Source organism: Ranitomeya variabilis, chromosome 1 (assembly GCF_051348905.1).
Source record: "Ranitomeya variabilis isolate aRanVar5 chromosome 1, aRanVar5.hap1, whole genome shotgun sequence".
Lineage (NCBI taxonomy): Eukaryota > Metazoa > Chordata > Amphibia > Anura > Dendrobatidae > Ranitomeya > Ranitomeya variabilis.
The window spans coordinates 608,148,955-608,169,185 of record NC_135232.1 but is presented as its reverse complement, the minus strand read 5'-3'; the positions used below and the strand labels follow the sequence as shown (position 1 = coordinate 608,169,185).

At 47.4% G+C, this 20,231-nt stretch overlaps 1 protein-coding gene across 1 annotated transcript in view; it reads right to left on the bottom strand.

Annotated features, from left to right (window-relative positions):
* The window catches only part of SMG5 (SMG5 nonsense mediated mRNA decay factor), a 31,795-nt gene that overhangs the window by 9,126 nt on the left and 2,438 nt on the right, over positions 1-20,231 (bottom strand). Inside the window, exons 2-16 of the mRNA XM_077260385.1 lie at positions 18,982-19,080; positions 18,709-18,832; positions 18,443-18,599; positions 18,275-18,364; positions 18,112-18,201; positions 17,949-18,027; positions 17,736-17,861; positions 17,107-17,175; positions 16,596-16,804; positions 16,337-16,468; positions 15,602-16,246; positions 15,349-15,518; positions 14,471-14,546; positions 14,188-14,363; positions 13,942-14,100 (exon numbers count right to left, since the gene is read on the bottom strand). Of these exons, the coding sequence (XP_077116500.1) occupies positions 13,942-14,100; positions 14,188-14,363; positions 14,471-14,546; positions 15,349-15,518; positions 15,602-16,246; positions 16,337-16,468; positions 16,596-16,804; positions 17,107-17,175; positions 17,736-17,861; positions 17,949-18,027; positions 18,112-18,201; positions 18,275-18,364; positions 18,443-18,599; positions 18,709-18,832; positions 18,982-19,080 (2,401 nt within the window). The remainder of the gene's footprint in view (positions 1-13,941; positions 14,101-14,187; positions 14,364-14,470; positions 14,547-15,348; positions 15,519-15,601; positions 16,247-16,336; positions 16,469-16,595; positions 16,805-17,106; positions 17,176-17,735; positions 17,862-17,948; positions 18,028-18,111; positions 18,202-18,274; positions 18,365-18,442; positions 18,600-18,708; positions 18,833-18,981; positions 19,081-20,231) is intronic.

Sequence of the window (20,231 nt, the reverse complement as noted above, 5' to 3'; positions counted from 1 at the left end):
TTGTACCGAGGGTCTCAGGAAAGCCTGCAGGGAGCCCCCTCCCTGTGCGATGCTTCGCTATGCCCCGGAACGCTGCGATCATGTTTGATCGCAGTGTGCTGGGGGTTAATGTGCCGGATGTCAGCTGCGATAGCGGCTGATCGCACTGGATGTACTATCCCGTCACTGGGAATTAAGTCCCAGGTCACCATGACGGGATAGTACATCCAATGGGATTAAGGGGTTAAAACATAAGAAAAACAGAACAGCTGAAAAAAAAAAAGTGTGTGTGTGTACATATATATATGTACACGTGCACACGCACACGCACACGCACACACACCTACTATATAATGGTCTAAGGGTCACTTCCGTCTGTCTATCCTTCTTTCTTTCTGTCACGGATATTCATTAGTCACGGCCTCTGTCTGTCATGGAATCCAATTCGCTGATTGGTCGTGGCAAAACAGCCACGACCAATCAGCGACGGGCACAGTCCGGCGGAAAAATGGCCGCTCCTTCCTCCCCGCAGTCAGTGCCCGCTCCATTATCCCCTCCAGTCTGCCCTCACACAGGATTAATCGCAGCGGTAATGGACCGCGTTATGCCGCGGTGTAATGCACTCCGTTACCGCTGCTATTAACCCTGTATGACCTACTTTTTACTATTGATGCTGCCTATGCAGCATGAATAGTAAAACGATCTAATGTTAAAAATAATTAAAAAAATTAAAAAACGTTATATAGTCACCGTCCGTTGGCCCCCGGATCGACAACAGGCCTTTCCCGCTCGCGACACTCCGGTAACCGGTCCATGCTGCGATCTCGCGAGATGATGACGTAGCGGTCTCGCGAGACCGCTACGTCATCATCTCGCGACACCGCAATGCACTCTTGAGACCGGAGCGCACGAGCAGCGTCAGTAACCGCTTCGCTTGGATCCGGGGGCTCCGGAAGGTGAGTATATAACTATTTTTTTAATTTATTTTTTATTTTTTTAACAGGGATATGATGCCCACATTGCTATATACTACGTGGCTGGGCAATATACTACATGGGCTGTGCTATATACTACGTGGCTGGGCAATATGCTACATGGCTGGGCAATATACTACATGGGCTGGGCAATATACTACGTGGCTGGGCAATATACTACATAGGCTGTGCTATATACTACGTGGCTGGGCAATATACTACATGGGCTGTGCTATATACCACGTGGCTGGGCAATATACTACACTGTGTTCCAAATTATTATGCAAATAATATTTCCTCATATTTTCTCTAAATTACCTATCTGAATTGCAGTCATTGTTATTTTCCAGTCATCTACTATTCTAGTATAATTGCAATGTTTTGGAACAAACTGCCTATGAAAACAGTATCTATAAAAAAAAATAAACACTCAAAATGCATGTTCCAAATTATTATGCACAGCAGAGTTTTCAACCTTTTTTTTTTATTTTGAACCAAAAAATGGTCAATTGTGAAGTTATAAGCATTATCAGCTTATTACAAAATGAAATCAAACAGTTTTCAAGTGAAAACTTTATTCTAGGTGATGTTACATTTGCCCATAGGACCCCTTGTTCGAAAGAAGCTTCTGAACTCTCTCGTCCATTGAATTTGCCAGTTTTTGGATGGTTTCTGCTTCAATTGTTTTGCATGTGGACAGAATCCCCTCCCAGAGCTGTTGCTTAGATATGAACTGCCTCCCGCCATCATAGACACTCCTTTTGATGATGCTCCAGAGGTTCTCAATGGGGTTGAGATCAGGGGACGATGGTGGCCACACCATAAGTTTGTCCTCTTTTATGCCCAGAGCAGCCAGAGATGCAGATGTGTTTATTGCAGCATGAGACGGTGCATTATCATGCATGAAAATGATCTTGCTGCGGAAAGCACGGTTCTTCCTCTGGAACCATGGCAGGAAGTGTTGTTTTAGAAACTCCACATAGATTATGGAGTTCATCTTTACCCCTTCAGGGATCATAAAGGGGCCGACAATCTCTCTCCCCATGATTCCAGCCCAAAACATTACTCCACCTCCTCCTTGTTGGCGCCTTAGCCGTGTTTTCATGGGGTGTCCATCAACCAGCCATCCTCCACTCCATCCATCTGGCCCCTCGAGCGTTGCACGGCACTCATCAGTGAACAAAACAGTTTGGAAGTCAGTCTTCATGTATCGTTTGGCCCACTGGAGCTGTTTCTGCTTGTTGCAGTGGATAGAGGTGGTCGACAGGATGGCTTACGCACAGCTGCAATCCTCTGAAGAACCCTGCATCTTGTTGTTCTGGGGACATTGGAGGCACCAGCAGCTTCAAAAACTTGTCTGCTGCTATGACCAGGCATTTCTGCAGCTGCTCTTTTAACCTTACGCAATTGCCTGTTGGAAAGAATCCTCAATTTTTCCTTATCAGCACGCACACGTGTGTGCTGGGAATCAGCTACATACTTCTTGATTGTGCGATGATCACGATGAAGTGTCTTGGCAATGTTGATTGTAGTCATGCCTTGACCTAAATACTCCACAATTTGTGGCTTCTCAGCAGCCGACACATCCTTTTACTTTCCCATTTTAGCAAAAAATGTAGGCTGCTTAATAATGTGGAACAGGCTTCTTAAGTAGTCTTGCCTTTATTTGGACACACCTGCCACACTAATTTGCACAGGTATCTGCAATTCCTTTCAGTGATATAAAGAGCCCTGACTCACATCACCATCAATGAGTTTAAATGACAAACAAAAAAATTCTAACCTTATCACTCCTAAACTCTTTGTGCATAATAATTTGGAACACAGTGTACATGGGCTGGGCAAAATACTACGTGGGCTGCGCAATATACTACATGGGCTGCGCTATATACTACGTGGCTGGGCAATATACTACATGGGCTGTGCTATATACTACATGGCTGGGCAATATACTACATGGGCTGTGCTATATACTACATGGCTGGGCAATATACTACATGGGCTGTGCTATATACTACATGGCTGGGCAATATACTACATGGGCTGTGCTATATACTACGTGGCTGGGCAATATACTACATGACTATACAACGTGGGCTGCGCAATATACAACGTGGGCTGCGTAATATACAACATAGGCTGCGCAATATACTACGTGGGCTGCGCAATGTACAACGTGGGCTGCGCAATGTACTACGTGGGCTGCGCAATGTACTGCGTGGGCTGCGCAATGTACTGCGTGGGCTGCGCAATGTACTGCGTGGGCTGCGCAATGTACTGCGTGGGCTGCGCAATGTACTGCGTGGGCTGCGCAATGTACTGCGTGGGCTGCGCAATGTACTGCATGGGCTGCGCAATGTACTGCGTGGCTGTGCAATATACTACGTGGGCTGTGCTATACACTACGCATACATATTCTAGAATACCCGATGCGATAGAATCGGGCCACCATCTAGTAATATATATAAAAGTAGAATCGCCCCCTTTTTCTAGTTCAAAAAGAGAAACAAAAAATGGTAAAAAAAAAAAAAGAAGAAAAAAAAATATTAACATAGAATGTTTGATTTCTAGGACTCCTGGCACGGCTGCTTGCTTTAGAGTGAAGACAGCTGTGTCCAAGCAGAAAGTGTTAAAAAAAAAAAAAAAAAAGTAGATCGCCACCAACTGGTATTTTACAGGTACTGCACCCTTACTAGTTGCAGCCCGATGCTATGAACGGACACTTGTGAAGGGACACAAGACGTGCTCACAATCAGAGAGGAAAATTAAAATTCATAAGACATGTCCCCATCACATTGAACATATGGGAAAGTGTGAAAATTACTTCTAACTGGAAAAGAGCTGGTATTTCAATGTCTTTTGAAATAGGACTACACATTGAGCACCTGGGAATATAGTTAGGGAGATAGAAATTAATTAAAACAACCTTTGAAGCAGAGACTTCCTTCCGTTGACAGGTAATTAAAACAGTATATCTGCTGGGGAAAACAGACAACGAGGCTGAGCTCTGTTTACGGGTAGAAAGAGAAGTAAAGAAAACAAAACAATTGCATTTAGACAGCCGGGGTCCTGATAGGAATATTTGGATTTGCATTGATCTGCTAATTATGGGGGACACATTTTTGGAGTGGTAACGAAAGGACGGACGTGATATATACACGGACACCACCGTGGGAATACTAGAACCCCTCAAACTAATTATCGGACCTATAGATGATGCGACCCAGGCCTTGTTTTACATCTATGTAAGGGTAAAATCACGATAAAAAATGATAATATCCACCACCTGGAGCCTCCAGGGGTGAAGATATCCTGTAAGTTGGGGATCTAATAAGATTCTAACAGAACCAGCAACTCCCAGAATCTGCCCCCACATGAGCTCATCAAGGGGAGGTGTGTGGGTGTATCTCTGGACTAATAAAAGGCAGTATAAGCGTCTGGGTCATTGTCATTCATTGGAAGACAGTTCCCTGTGGGTTCTGTCCGTTATTTTATTTTAGGTAATTGTATATACTGTACTGTTTTTTTCACATTTTTTATTATCGATGAGCTGGCAATGATTGTACGGGGGTATTATACTATTATATACACACAGACCCCTTTTAAATTTTTCACTCTGTTTCATTGCAGCCATTTGGTAAATTCAAAAAAGATCATTTTTTTTCTCATTAAAGTACAGTCTACACCTCATCTTGACTGAAAAAAAAAAAGTAGAAATTTTCTCCAATTTATTAAAAAAGAAAAACTGAATTATGCAGTAGGGAGATGGGAGAAAGTTCCACAAAGGCTGAGTGAGCCGAGCACCATGCCCAAGGCCACAGAGAAGCTGCAGAGCAACAAGCAGAGCGAGCATCAACTGAAATTAAACTGACTACTGAAGGAGCAATCTACCCCACTGAACAACCCTGTCCTGAGCATTTTCCTGTGATGGATAAGGACGCGGATGTGGACACATTTTTGTGGGGATTTGAAAAGACATGCAGACAGTACCAGTTGCCTGATGACCAGTGGGCACGAAGTTTAACCCCAAGGCTACAAGACAAAGCTCTGGAGATGTTCGCTGCTATTCCTCGAGCAATGGAACAAGGGAAACTATGAGGCCATCAAACAGGCACTGACAAAGAAATACCAGCTGATTCCTGAGGTGTACCACAAAAAGTTCCAGACCCTCCAACCTGGACCACCCGACAGGCATAATAATATGGTGGATGGGCTCAGAGCCAGCTTAGAGCAGTGGGTCCAGGGACTTTCTGTTTCCACCTACGAGGGACTGAAGGACCTGATGAAGGATCAATTTCTTTATCTTTGCCCAGTGTGGAGGTGCAACAGTTCATGATGGACCGGGAGCCAAAAGGAGGCTGCCGAGGCCACACTGATTGCAGACATTTATAAAGCCTGACACAATATCACGGAAATTTGGACACACCGATGACTGGGCACTTGCTACAGTGAGCAAAACGATGAAGGAAGCAGAGGAGGTTCTAACAGAAGATCTTAGTGTAATGGGAAAGTATTTTCGACAACGGAGGCTAAAGCCCAATCCATCAAAAACAGATGTTTTCATTTACACAACGCAAGTGCTAAGACTGAACTCAAAGTACATTTTGAAGGTCAACTTGTCAAACACAACTTCAATCCCAAGTATTTAGGCGTAACCCTTGATAGAAGCCTAACCTTCAAATCTCACTTGGATAAGACAGCACAGAAACTGAAAGCACGCAATAATATTATTCAGAAACTCTGTGGATCCTCCTGGGGTTCCTCCAAACCTGTCTTGAGAACGTCAACCCTTGCCTTTGTGTACTCTGCCACAGAATATTGTGCTCCAGTATGGCTGAATAGTTGTCATGTGAATGCAATCGACAATCAGCTGAAAACCTCTATGCGCATAATATCTGGTGCTATCAGACCTACGCCTGTCCACTGGTTACCTGTCTTGAGCCATAACGCACCTGCAAATCTGAGAAGACAAAAGCTCCTACTTAAAGAATACACCAAAGTAGTGAATAATGAAAATCTACCAATACATCAAAATATCCAAGATGTTCAAATACAGCGATTGAAATCAAGACATCCACCCATCCGAACCGCAATTACCCTGTATGATCATTATTTCAATTTAGAAGAGAAATGGCGTGAACTTTGGGTCAGTGCAGTAGACGGTGAGCCTCAAACGTTTCCTCACTTACAAAATCCACCACCAGGCTTTAATCTGACAAGGAAAACCTGGGTCACTTTGAATCGTATCAGAATAAACTTAGGCGTCTGTGCAGATCTTATGCATAAGTGGGGAAAATCTGACTCTCTTGCCTGTGACTGTGGAGCTGACCATCAAACAATTCAGCACACTGTTGAGGAATGTCCCCTCAGATCTTCCACTGGTGACAAGAATGATTTCTATACTGGAAATGACAATTTTATTGCATACATAGAAAACCTTGATATCTGACTCTTGATTTCTGTTCCTTTGTTCTATTCAATCACTGTTTATTGTTTGTTATTTATTCTTCTATGATGTTAAAATATATGTTCATACGATTAAATAAATATAAAGCAACATAACCCCGATGTGCAGAAGTCAGCCTTCGCCAGCTGGAAAGGGGTTAATTGGACATTAATGCCCCTGTCAGCCAGGTCATTAGTGGGTATAACCCTATCTACCAGCACTCGCCCTGCATTGGACTTCTGCCAATACTATACCTGCGAAGGACCTGGTCATATCAGCGTCACCTGCACGGAGAGGCAGAAGAGGAACCCCACATCCGAGGCCCAGGGGCCGACTGCACTGCACTGTTATTTTGTGGGTGGGGTGGTTGGGTTGACCTGTAAAAACTTGCAATGGGTTACTGTGGGTGACAGTCACTGTGGAGCTGAAGGACAGCGGCGCAGAACAAAACTCTCATCCGCACTAAATTTATGTTCTCTGAAGAACTCATCCCTGGGAAGACCCTGACTGACTCCAGGTTTAGGGGTGTTCGCCAACCCTTACCGATAGTTTTCCTGGATTGGGTGCTGGAAAGGTGGGGGGGGGGGGGGGTTTGAGAACCTCCCCACAAATGTTTTATTGGGATTGATCTGGACGGTTGGTTGCCCAATACATTCCTGACAACCCTCCCAGATCTGGTACGTCTTCTGATTCAGATGTAGATAATGTGAAGGTCAATGTGACGGATGATGATCTGTTTTATAGTACAGGAGAACTGGGCCATGTCAGGCTGCGGGGCGATGCTGCGGAGGATCCCCTAAAAAGGCGCCAGCATGAGTGCTAAGGGCGATGGGGATGAGCAACACAAAGCAGGTGGTCCCGTGCAGCTGGATGGTGACATGGCCGATGGTGGCTGCCCCATGATTAACACTCCTGAGGTATTAGGGGAGGCGGGGAAAGTAGTCAGGGTGGTGATAAAGTGTTGTTATTCCAGAAGACAGCCTATATAGCGGCTGTCACCCGCAGTCAAGAGTGCCCAGACGCAGGTCACACACTGCCTTCTGAACCCTCATTAGCCAGGACCGATCACTGACCCAGAGAAGATCCCAGAGGGGGTCTGTGAGGTTGGGACCTTAGCGTTGATTCAGGCTACCTCCAGCCAGGAGTTTCAGACATGTCTGAAGGAGGTGAGTGACCTCATGGAGAAGCCCATCTCCGAGTCACAAAAGGAGAAGGTATTGTGTGGGATCCAGTAAATCAATCTCTCGTGCTACCTCAAAAAGGGGGAGGTGTCATAGAGGAAAATTAAAATCCGTAAGACATGTCACCCTTACATTGAATATATGGAGAAGTGGGAAAATTACTTCTAACTGGAGAAGAGCTGGCACTAGAAACTTACTTTGAAATAGGACTACACATTGAACATCTGGGATTATTATAGTTAAGGAGAGAGAAACTAATTATAACCTTTGAAGCAGAGACCTCCTGCTGTGGACAGGTGGTTAAAATATATATATTGCTGGGGAAAACCAACAACGAAGCAGAGATCTGTTTACGCAAAGGAAAAGAAGTATGGTTCCCCAGGAAAGAGCTTCCTACGCTGAATGCTAACAGAACAATTGCAGATAAACAGCCTGTCTCTGGGGTACAGATAGGAATTGCATTGATCCAATAATTATGGGAGAAAGGATGGATGTGACACATTCACTCACATTACCGTGGGGACAATAGAGCCCTTCCAACTTAATAATGGACCGATAGGGATCAAACATGGCCTGGTTCGCATAATCTATGTAAAAGGTAAAATCACAATAAAAAAAATGTGACAATATCTACTGCCTGGGACATCCGGGGGTGGAGATGTACTGTAAGTTGAAGGCCTCATTAACCCCTTAACGACCTTTGACGCATACGCTGCGTCATGAAAGTCGGTGCCAAAACGACCTATGACGCAGCGTATGCGTCATGGAATGATCGCGCTCCTGCAGATCGGGTGAAAGGGTTAACTCCATTTTCACCCGATCTGCAGAGACAGGGGGAGTGGTGCTTCAGCCCAGGGGGGGTGGCTTCACCCCCCCGTGGCTACGATCGCTCTGATTGGCTGTTGAAAGTGAAACTGCCAATCAGAGCGATTTGTAATATTTCACCTAAAAAACAGGTGAAATATTACAATCCAGCCATGGCCGATGCTGCAATATCATCGGCCATGGCTGGAAAACCTGAAGTGACCACCCCCCACCCCACCGATCGCCCCCCCAGTGCTCCGGTGCGTGGTCCGGTCCCCTCCGTCCTGTGCTCCGCTGCCCCGTGCTCCTGCCCGCTCCCCCGTCCTGCTGTCCGCTCCCCCCGTCCTCCGATCACCCCCCCTGTGCACAGATCCACCCCCCCACCACCATTTCATACTTACCGATCCTCCCGGTGTCCGGCCGTCTCCTCGCTGGGCGCCGCCATCTTCCAAAATGGCGGGCGCATGCTCAGTACGCCCGCCGCCCGGCAGATTCCTTACAGGTACATTTTGATCGCTGTGGTAGGTTCTACCACAGCGATCAAAATAAAAAAAATAATAAATAAACCCCCCCTTTATCACCCCCATAGATAGGGACAATAATAAAATAAAGAAAATATATATATTTTTTTTTCCACTAGGGTTAGGGTTAGAACTAGGGTTAGGGTTAGAACTAGGGTTAGGGTTACGGGTAGGGTTAGGGTTATGGCATGTGCGGATTTGGCAGCGGATCCGCAGCGGATCGGCCGCGGATCCGCAGCGGATCGGCCGCGGATCCGCAGCGGATCGGCCGCGGATCCGCAGCGGATCCGCAGCGGATCGGCCGCGGATCCGCAGCGGATTGGCCGCTGCGAATTCGTAGCAGTTTTCCATCAGGTTTACAGTACCGTGTACACCTATGGAAAACCAAATCCGCTGTGCCCATAATGCGGAAAATTCCGTGCAGAAACGCTGCGTTGTATTTTCCACAGCATGTCAATTCTTTGTGCGGATTCCGCAGCGTTTTACACCTGTTCCTCAATAGGAATCCGCAGGTGAAATCCGCACAAAAAAACACTGGAAATCTGCTGTAAATCCGCAGGTAAAACGCAGTGCCTTTTACTTGCAGATTTTTCAAAAGTCGTGCGGAAAAATCTCACACGAATCCGCTACGTGGGCACATACCCTTAGGGTTAGGGTTGGAATTAGGGCTAGGGTTGGAATTAGGGTTACGGGTGTGTTGGGGTTAGGGTTGTGGTTAGGGGTGTGTTGGGGTTAGGGTTGTGATTAGGGTTATGGCTACAGTTGGGATTAGGGTTAGGGGTGTGTTGGGGTTAGTGTTGAAGTTAGAATTGAGGGGTTTCCACTGTTTAGGCACATCAGGGGTCTCCAAACGCAACATGGCGCCACCATTGATTCCAGCCAATCTTGCATTCAAAAAGTCAAATGGTGCTCCCTCCCTTCCAAGCCCCGACGTGTGCCCAAACAGTGGTTTACCCCCACATTTGGGGTACCAGCGTACTCAGGACAAACTGGGCAACAACTGTTGGGGTCCAATTTCTCCTGTTACCCTTGCAAAAATAAAAAATTACTTGCTAAGACATAATTTTTGAGGAAAGAAGAATGATTTTTTATTTTCACGGCTCTGCGTTGTAAACTTCTGTGAAGCACTTGGGGGTTGAACGTGCTCATCACACATCTAGATAAGTTCCTTGGGGGGTCTAGTTTCCAAAATGGGGTCACTTGTGGGGTGTTTCTACTGTTTAGGCACATCAGGGGCTCTGCAAATGCAACGTGACGCCAGCAGACCATTCCATCAAAGTCTGCATTTCAAATGTCACTACTTCCCTTCCGAGCCCTGACGTGCGCCCAAACAGTGGTTTACCCCCACATATGGGGTATCAGCGTACTCACAACAAACTGGGCAACAAACATTGGGGCCCAATTTCTCCTGTTACCCTTGTGAAAATAAAAAATTGCTTGCTAAAACATCTTTTTTGAGGAAAGAAAAATGATTTTTTATTTTCACGGCTCTGCGTTGTAAACTTCTGTGAAGCACTTGGGGGTTGAATGTGCTCACCACACATCTAGATAAGTTCCTTGGGGGGTCTAGTTTCCAAAATGGGGTCACTTGTGGGGTGTTTCTACTGTTTAGGCACATCAGGGGCTCTGCAAATGCAACGTGACGCCAGCAGACCATTCCATCAAAGTCTGCATTCCAAAACGTCACTACTTCCCTTCCGAGCCCCGGCATGTGCCCAAACAGTGGTTTACCCCCACATATGGGGTATCAGCGTACTCAGGAGAAACTGGACAACAACTTTTGGGGTCCAATTTCTCCTGTTACCCTTTCAAAAATAAAAAATTCTGGGCTAAAAAAATATTTTTGAGGAAAGGAAACACATTTATTATTTTCACGGCTCTGCGTTATAAACTTCTGTGAAGCACTTGGGGGTTCAAAGTGCTCACCACACATCTAGATAAGTTCCTTGGGGGGTCTAGTTTCCAAAATGGAGTCACTTGTGGGGAGTTCCTACTGTTTAGGCACATCAGGGGCTCTGCAAATGCAACGTGACGCCCGCAGAGCATTCCATCAAAGTCTGCATTCCAAAACGTCACTACTTCCCTTCCGAGCCCCGGCATGTGCCCAAACAGTGGTTTACCCCCACATATGGGGTATCAGCGTACTCAGGAGAAACTGGACAACAACTTTTGGGGTCCAATTTCTCCTGTTACCCTTGCAAAAATAAAAAATTCTGGGCTAAAAAAATATTTTTGAGGAAAGGAAACACATTTATTATTTTCACGGCTCTGCGTTATAAACTTCTGCGAAGCACTTGGGGGTTCAAAGTGCTCACCACACATCTAGATTAGTTCCTTGGGAGGTCTAGTTTCTAAAATGGGGTCACTTGTTAGGGAGCTCCAATGTTTAGGCACACAGGGGCTCTCCAAACGTGACATGGTGTCCGCTAATGATTGGAGCTAATTTTCCATTCAAAAAGCCAAATGGCGTGCCTTCCCTTCCGAGCCCTGCCGTGTGCCCAAACAGTGGTTTACCCCCACATATGGGGTATCATCGTACTCAGGACAAACTGGACAACAACATTTGGGGTCCAATTTCTCCTATTACCCTTGGAAAATTAAAAAATCCTGGGCTAAAAATCATTTTTGAGGAAAGAAAAATTATTTTTTATTTTCACGGCTCTGCGTTATAAACTTCTATGAAGCATCTGGGGGTTATAAGTGCTCACTATGCATCTAGATAAGTTCCTTGGGGGGTCTAGTTTCCAAAATGGGGTCACGTGTAGGGGAGCTCCAATGTTTAGGCACACAGGGGCTCTCCAAACGCCACATGGTGTTCGCTAACGATTGGAGCTAATTTTCCATTCAAAAAGTCAAATGGCACGCCTCCCCTTCCGAGCCTTGCCGTGCACCCAAACAGTGGTTTACCCCCACATATGAGGTATCAACATACTCAGCAGAAATTGCCCAACAAATTTTAGGATCCATTTTATCCTGTTGCCCATGTGAAAATGAAAAAATTGAGGCTAAAAGAAATTTTGTGTGAAAAAAAAGTACTTTTTCATTTTTACGGATCAATTTGTGAAGCACCTGAGAGTTTAAAGTGCTCACTATGCTTCTAGATAAGTTCCTTGGGGGGTCTACTTTCCAAAATGGGGTCACTTGTGGGAGCGCTCCAATGTTTAGGCACACGGGGGCTCTCCAAACGTGACATGGTCTCTGCTAGCGATGGAGATCATTTTTCATTCAAAAAGTCAAATGGCGCTCCTTCCCTTCCGAGCCTTACCATGTGCCCAAACAGTGGTTTACCCCCACATGTGAGGTATCAGTGTACTCAGGAGAAATTGTCCAACAAATTTTAGGATCCATTTTATCCTGTTGCCCATGTGAAAATGAAAAAATTGAGGCTAAAATAATTTTTTTGTGAAAAAAAAGTACTGTTTCATTTTTACGGATCAATTTGTGAAGCACCTGGGGGTTTAAAGTGCTCACTATGCTTCTAGATAAGTTCCTTGGGGGGTCTAGTTTCCAAAATGGGGTCACTTGTGGGGGAGCTCCAATGTTTAGGCACACGGGGGCTCTCCAAACGCGACATGGTGTCCGCTAAAGATTGGAGCCAATTTTTCATTCAAAAAGTCAAATGGCGCTCCTTTCCTTCCAAGCCCTGCCGTATGCCCAAACAGTGGTTTACCCCCACATTTGAGGTATCAGCGTACTCAGGACAAATTGGACAACATCGTTCGTCGTCCAGTTTTTCCTTTTACCCTTGGGAAAATAAAAAAATTGTTGCTAAAATATCATTTTTGTGACTAAAAAGTTAAATGTTCATTTTTTCCTTCCATGTTGCTTCTGCTGCTGTGAAACACCTGAAGGGTTAATAAACTTCTTGAATGTGGTTTTGAGCACCTTGAGGGGTGCAGTTTTTAGAATGGTGTCACTTTGGGGTATTTTCAGCCATATAGAACCCTCAAACTGACTTCAAATGTGAGGTGGTCCCTAAAAAAAATGGTTTTGTAAATTTTGTTGTAAAAATGAGAAATCACTGGTCAAATTTTAACCCTTATAACTTCCTAGCAAAAAAAAAATTTGTTTCCAAAATTGTGCTGATGTAAAGTAGACATGTGAGAAATGTTATTTATTAACTGTTTTGTGTCACATACCTCTCTGGTTTAACAGAATAAAAATTAAAAATGTGAAAATTGCGAAATTTTCAAAATTTTAGCCAAATTTCCGTTTTTTTCACAAATAAACTCAGAAATTATCGACCTAAATTTACCACTATCATGAAGCCCAATATGTCACGAAAAAACAATCTCAGAATCGCTAGGATCCGTTGAAGCGTTCCTGAGTTATTACCTCATAAAGGGACACTGGTCAGAATTGCAAAAAACGGCAAGGTCATTAAGGCCAAAATAGGCTGGGTCATGAAGGGGTTAAATTCTAACAGACCCTACACATCCCACAATCCGCCCCCACAAGCTGATCAAGGCGAGGTATGTGGGTGTAACTTTGAGCTAATAAAAAGCATTATATGGGTCTGGGTCATTGGTCAGTCCTTGAATGACAGTCTACAGTAGGGTTCTGTTCATTATTTTGTCAATCGGAGTGCTTCCCTCCACTAAGTACTGAGCTATTTCTGTGACCAGGCCAAGTAATTTTCTTTCATTATTTCTTTTTATTGAATGCAATGGTATATATTGTATTGTGTTGATCCTGTTTTCTATCATCTTTGTATATTGTTTATAAACACTGAATATCTTTATGGAATATATAAAATTGAATAGCTTTGTTCCTTTTGCTTTTTAAACCACACCCTGAAGCCATACGCTACCTGTAACAGGTGTCCAATAGGCCTGTATAAACGACTGGTGGTGGCAGATAGCTCTTTTTGTTTTTGTGCAGTTTAGCAGTGACCATACAGGGGTACAGTCAATGCGAGTTCCCCAATAGCTGGACTAGTAGTGGAAACATTCACGGTCTCGACCATCACTTGTCAGCCAATTGCGTAATTGTGCTGATGATCGGAGGAAGCGGAGTTGTGTTACTCTGACACTCACCATGCGGAACTGGGCCTGAGCCTGGTGAAGGATATTGTCTTGCTGGGTCTCGGCGATGCTGGTGAAGATCCCCAGCTCCGGGTTGTATTGCAGGACGCTGCCCTGCAGATGACTGAGAAAGTGCCCGAAGCTTCGGATGTAACTGCTGCGAGCGATGGACTGTAGAAAGGGAAAAATCAGAAGAAGGAAAATGGAGCAAACCATGAAGTGGAGGAGGCAGTCGAGCACGGAGGCATCAGGATGTACCTCCTCCAGGACAGTCAGAAGCGGCCACTCCTTCTCGAAGTTGAAACTGCGATGTGCAGCCTTGAGCGGTGGTAGATTCCTTAGAGCGGCATCCTCAGGGAGTAATATGTGCTGGCTCATGTCTGCCTGCTCCGACTCCTGCAGTAGATTCTGCACATCACTGCACAGGGCTATCCCTGGATAGACAAGCAGGTTACAGTCAGTCCACGCTACATGGACACAGACAGAAGATATACAGCTCAGCCCATCCGTAGAGACCCCACAAACTCCATCGTGCCCTCACCAGACTCCTGGATCTTGGTTGCAGATGGTAACAGGTTCAGAAGCACCGACAGTCTGTTCCACAGACTCTGCGAGCTCTGAAAAGGGAAAGATGAGAAGATGTCAGAGCCAGCCACCTACTGATGCATCCCAACAGGGAGATTTCAGCCCACCAGTCAAGTTCCTATAAAAAGGCCCATAGAGCTGTTAACCACCATGTGAACCTATATGGCCCTATTTTGTCCTCATAAAATATGCCTTTCATTTCTATTTTTGCCTTCTGTGTCCCCCATCAGCTTTACTGTAGTGGACAGTGTCACATCACCCACACTTTGTTTTCCACGTAAATCACCCAAAACCCTTTGCACACACTCTGTACAGTATATTCACATCACCAGCAAGGTCCTCCCATAGATATATTCCCTAATCAATCTTCTTCCTCTTCTGCCACCTGTAGTTATAGTCCTCAGCAAAGTGCCCAATAAGACTGTTCTCCCCTAATTCTTAGCAAATTGCCCAGTCTCCTCTCCCCTCTGGCAGCTGTACATATTAGTCTCCAGTAATTTGTCCAGTTAGTCTTCTTCCTATTCTGGCAGCTGTACATATAATCCCCAGTAAGACCCCTTGCCATCTGGCAGCTGTAAATATAATTCCCAATAAACATCAGAAGTTTTTTTTCCCCAGCTGGAAGCTCCAAAATAAGTCCCTAGTCATGCTTCAGCCCCCTCTGGCAGCTGACAAGCAGAACAGAAAGCTGCTCCTATTGGCTGCTTTAGCAGAGACAGGGCTGTGAGGAGAGTGAGCATGTGGAAGCGTTGATGTAAACAGTATGGCACATGAACCCATTGTGGTGCAGAAAGTCACCGCACCTGATGCAGATAAGACTTCCCAGCCTCATACCTGTGCACACATGATTATTATATCAGGGTTGGTCTTCAGCCAGTCCAGGAAGACCTTAACACTGGCCAGAAGCCCCTCGCTGGTGATCACGTCTAACCTCTCCTGAAGACTCCGCTCATTGGGACTGGCTTTGTCGCTCTCAACGCTTTCTTCAGACTCCGAGGCGTCACCTTGGAAGATTTCAGGAAACAGATCCATCAACATACCTGGCCCATGTAGGAGTCTGGGAATGACCACCCGGAAGGCCTCTTACCTTGTTCCACCAGGGTGTTCTTCTCTGCCTCTCCATTCACAAGAGGTTCTGGTTCTTTGGCAATAAGGGGGACAGGTTCTGGTTTCACAAAAACATTGGTGAAGGTGGGGGCCAGGCGGAAGCAGCGCTTGGTCTGGAACATTTGGGTAGACATGGCTTGCAGATTGCTGGCGATGCTCGCTTCGCTGGTGGTGTGACCAGGACCGTTCACAGACTCATGGGCATCAGCCTTGGCAGATTTGGTCTCCTCCGAGGTACTGGAAATCTCCTTGCTTTCCGTCTGACTCTTTGCCTCCTCTCCAGGGTCATCCTCCATATCTTCTAGGTCGGACCGCGACTCCTGACTGTTCATGTCAGAGTCCGACTCTATGTCAAAGGCTGCTTCTTCGTCACTCTTCTCTGACGTGCTCTCAGAAATGTCGCTGCCCTTGGCCGATCCATGGCTGGAGTCAGAGTCGAAACCTTCGCTTAAGTCGCTCTCATCCAACTTCCTCACGGGTCTCCTTCTCCGCAGACGGGAGAGGCGTGAGTACTTGTGGCTCTTCTTGCTATGAGGTTCGGATCGCGTCGGCTTGTTGATTTGGTTCATCTCGGGTTCAGAGTCTTTCTCCATTATGTCTGATATCTCTCTGGATTCTGAGTCATCTGAAGAAGGAATGCGCAAATCAAGTTGTTACTCCATAATATTGGTGGTCCTAAGGGAGGATATCCATGATACATGACGGGAGCACTCACCAGGACTATCGTTCTGGAAAGCAGGGACCGAACTCTCCTCCATCTCAGCCTGAAGTCGGATATTCACGTGGTTCACCAGATGGGAGAAGAGAGCCAGTGTGAACGCTATGGCGGCACTGTACTGCTTGGAATCTGGCGGGAGGGACGGAGCAAAGACAACTGGAGATTACTGGTTTATACAGGTTTGCAGAACACAAATCATTTACATACATGAAAGACTTTGGTGGATGTTATGGAAACATGGTGCAATGATACACACCTGCCCTCTTCAGGCTATGGACGCACATCAGACAGATGACCACCATCCTAAAGACCAGCAGGTCAGGCAGGAAGGAATAGACTCCTTCATACTCCTCCTCATCCTCACTGGCCGAGCTCAGGTTGATGGAGGAGGGAAGGTAGAACATGCACAGATTGAAATCCTCCAGGACGGACTGACAGAGAGAGGTGAGCTCCGAATCCACCGAGCTAAGGAGAAAAGGAGACAAGTCACTGACACCATGAAAAACAGCTTCAAGTACACTCTGGTAACCTGGAAAACCACAAAACTCTCAGTGGCCCCTGCTATTCCGCACTTGCACCTTCTTGGCGGCCCCGCACTCGACGCCAAGGCCACGCTGCCTTCTCGGTGGCCCTGCACTAGACGCCTCACTCACTTCTCGGTGGCTACGCACTCGCCGCCTCACTCTCTTCTCGACGACCATGCACTCGCTGCCTCTCAACAGGAGGACACTTCATTGCAGCATGTTCTATAGGATGATGCCACTGACCTGCTCTTGGGCTGCAGCAGTCTCTGGAGATACATAAAGTTGACCAGCAACCGCTTGATATCCTTACATCTGCAGGGAGGGAGAGACCGTCCATGATTATTAGAACCTAGTCTCACGCATCTATCCCATCGAGCTCCAAATGTCTTAGGGTAAATGCACACATTCAGTACTTGGCAGTTCTTTGGACGCAGTACATGTCCGCTGCGTCCAAAGCGCTGCTGGCTAGTGAACGCACATGTGGTCACTGAACCGTGTGGAATCGACGCGTCCAATACATTGTAGGGCTGACATTTATCTTGCGGAGACTCTCAACTCCACAAGATAAATAGATATGCAGCGGTCTGGAGAGATGCTCCGCATGGTCGTCTCTGCGGGTGATCTGCCGGTGTCTGTGCACATGGGAATTCTTGCAATCCCATCCAATATGTTGTAACATCTGGACGCTGCACAAGTACGCAGAGTCCAACCCACAGTGTTTACTGATCGTGTGCACCTACCCTTAAGGAGATAGAATCGTTTACACCGCTATCCCTATGCGGGTCTCATTGATACAACTTCTTGTCGAGAAATAACCCAGGGTAAGAGCGGTTTTCCAAACAGCCCAACTCCATTATGCCTCCCATCCTCACCTCTTCTTGCTGGGTGACAACTTCCGATTCTCGCTCTTCTTCAGTTGGTGATACATTTTGGCCGCCTTGTCGTACAGTCTCTTCAAATTGCCATATGCGCCTTCAAAGGAGACCTCAGATTGTATACTTTGTGGGGGACACAAAGGGAAAATGTGAGGAAGCGAGGTGAGATCGATACCAGGTCTCAAGGCACGGACCGGAGACATCACTCACCAGCGTAGGTAGCAGTACGTGGCTTCCACGTGGTAGTATCTGCTCCCGGCTAACGTCCCAAGCTGGTTAAATGGCATCCCTGAGAAAAGGAGGCAAGGCTAAACACAACTGTACCTAAAAGTAAGGGCAGTGAGGTGCTGGCATAAGCTAATACCCCTCTCACCCATCTGAGGCACAACCGTCAGCGCTTGGTAATAAAATCGCTCAGCTAACTTCTCAGTGTCGACCAGCGCCAGCTCATTCTGATATCGAGCTGGAAAGAGAAGAACATAGAGAAGCATGACAATGTAACAAACCCTCAACTGTGACAACTTTCTCATTCTTACCCAGGTCTCCCAGATACACTAGACACCTGTGGCACGCCATCTGCGCCCACTCCATCTCTTTAGCGGAGGCCAACACCGGCTTTTTGCATCCTATGCGGGGAAAGACAAAGCTAAGGTCACGGGACGGCTGCACGTCTCACAATCACACACTACTTTTTGGGCACTGACCAATAAGCGGGTCGGAGACGTGGGTCCAGTCGATGCAGCACTGCAGCTCCAACTGGTAGTGGGACTGGATGTAGAGCAGGAGGTGCTGGTAGAAGCCCACCCCGGCGATCAGGTGGGTGCGGTAGGCGCACTCCAGGGCGCTGCGGCTGTGGATGTGCTGAGAGGGAGACATGAAGCATTATAACAGATGCACCTCCCTATCAAAAAAAAAATCCTCCTTCTCCCACAGAGCTCAAAAGGTAGTCTCCAACACGAGGAGGACTCACCTTCTTGTTGGTCTTGATGAGCTGGATGACTTCGTAGTAGACTTTCCTCCACAGAACTTCCTCTGCTTTCCTGCCATACTCCACAGGGTGAAGGAACATCAACTTCACACACAGCTCCCGCAGCCTAGGGGGGAGGGGAACGCAACATGGTGACCAGGGTCACAAGGGGATTAGACTGGGGGTCCGAGACACCTGCCTGAGATGACACTACTGTGTCACATGGTTAAAGGTTATGGGGCACTGCACACCATAAAATCCCAATAGGGGCCTCACTTGTTCCGCAGACTGATGTTCTCCGGCTTGAACACTTCCTGATAGGCCGTCTTATTGCAGATGATCAGGTCCAGACGGTGCACAGTCTCCACCACCGCCCTGCAAGACCAAGGGACGCAAGAGTAACGCTAAACGCTGGGAGCACTGGAAAAGCATACAGAGCGGGGAAAAGCGTACTGAGAGAGGAAAGGGGATGGGTAGACGGGGGGTTTGTTCAGAGTGAAGATGGGGGGGAAAAGAAAGAAGTAGAGGGAGGCGCGGAGGCCTACAGAGGGAGGGAGGGGGTGGAGGCCTAAAGAGGGAGGGAGGGAGGAGTACAGAGGGAGGGAGGGAGTACAGAGGGAGGGAGTACAGAGGGAGGGAGTACAGAGGGAGGGAGGGAGTACAGAGGGAGGGAGGGAGTACAGAGGGAGGGAGGGAGTACAGAGGGAGGGAGTACAGAGGGAGGGAGGGAGGGAGTACAGAGGGAGGGAGGGAGGAGTACAGAGGGAGGAGTACAGAGGGAGGGAGGGAGGGAGGAGTACAGAGGGAGGGAGGGAGGAGTACAGAGGGAGGGAGGGAGGAGTACAGAGGGAGGAGGGAGGGAGGGAGGAGTACAGAGGGAGGGAGGGAGGAGTACAGAGGGAGGGAGGGAGGAGTACAGAGGGAGGGAGGGAGGAGTACAGAGGGAGGGAGGGAGGGAGGGAGGAGTACAGAGGGAGGGAGGGAGGAGTACAGAGGGAGGGAGGGAGGAGTACAGAGGGAGGGAGGGAGGGAGGAGTACAGAGGGAGGGAGGGAGGGAGGAGTACAGAGGGAGGGAGGGAGGGAGGAGTACAGAGGGAGGGAGGAGGTACAGAGGGAGGAAGGAGTACAGAGGGAGGGAGGAGTACAGAGGGAGGGAGGAGTACAGAGGGAGGGAGGAGTACAGAGGGAGGGAGGAGTACAGAGGGAGGGAGGAGTACAGAGGGAGGGAGGGAGGAGTACAGAGGGGGGGAGGGAGGAGTACAGAGGGAGGGAGGGAGGAGTACAGAGGGAGGGAGGGAGGAGTACAGAGGGAGGGAGGGAGGGAGGAGTACAGAGGGAGGGAGGGAGGAGTACAGAGGGAGAGAGGGAGGGAGGGAGGAGTACAGAGGGAGGGAGGGAGGAGTACAGAGGGAGGGAGGGAGGGAGGAGTACAGAGGGAGGGAGGGAGGAGTACAGAGGGAGGGAGGGAGGAGTACAGAGGGAGGAGTACAGAGGGAGGGAGGGAGGAGTACAGAGGGAGGGAGGG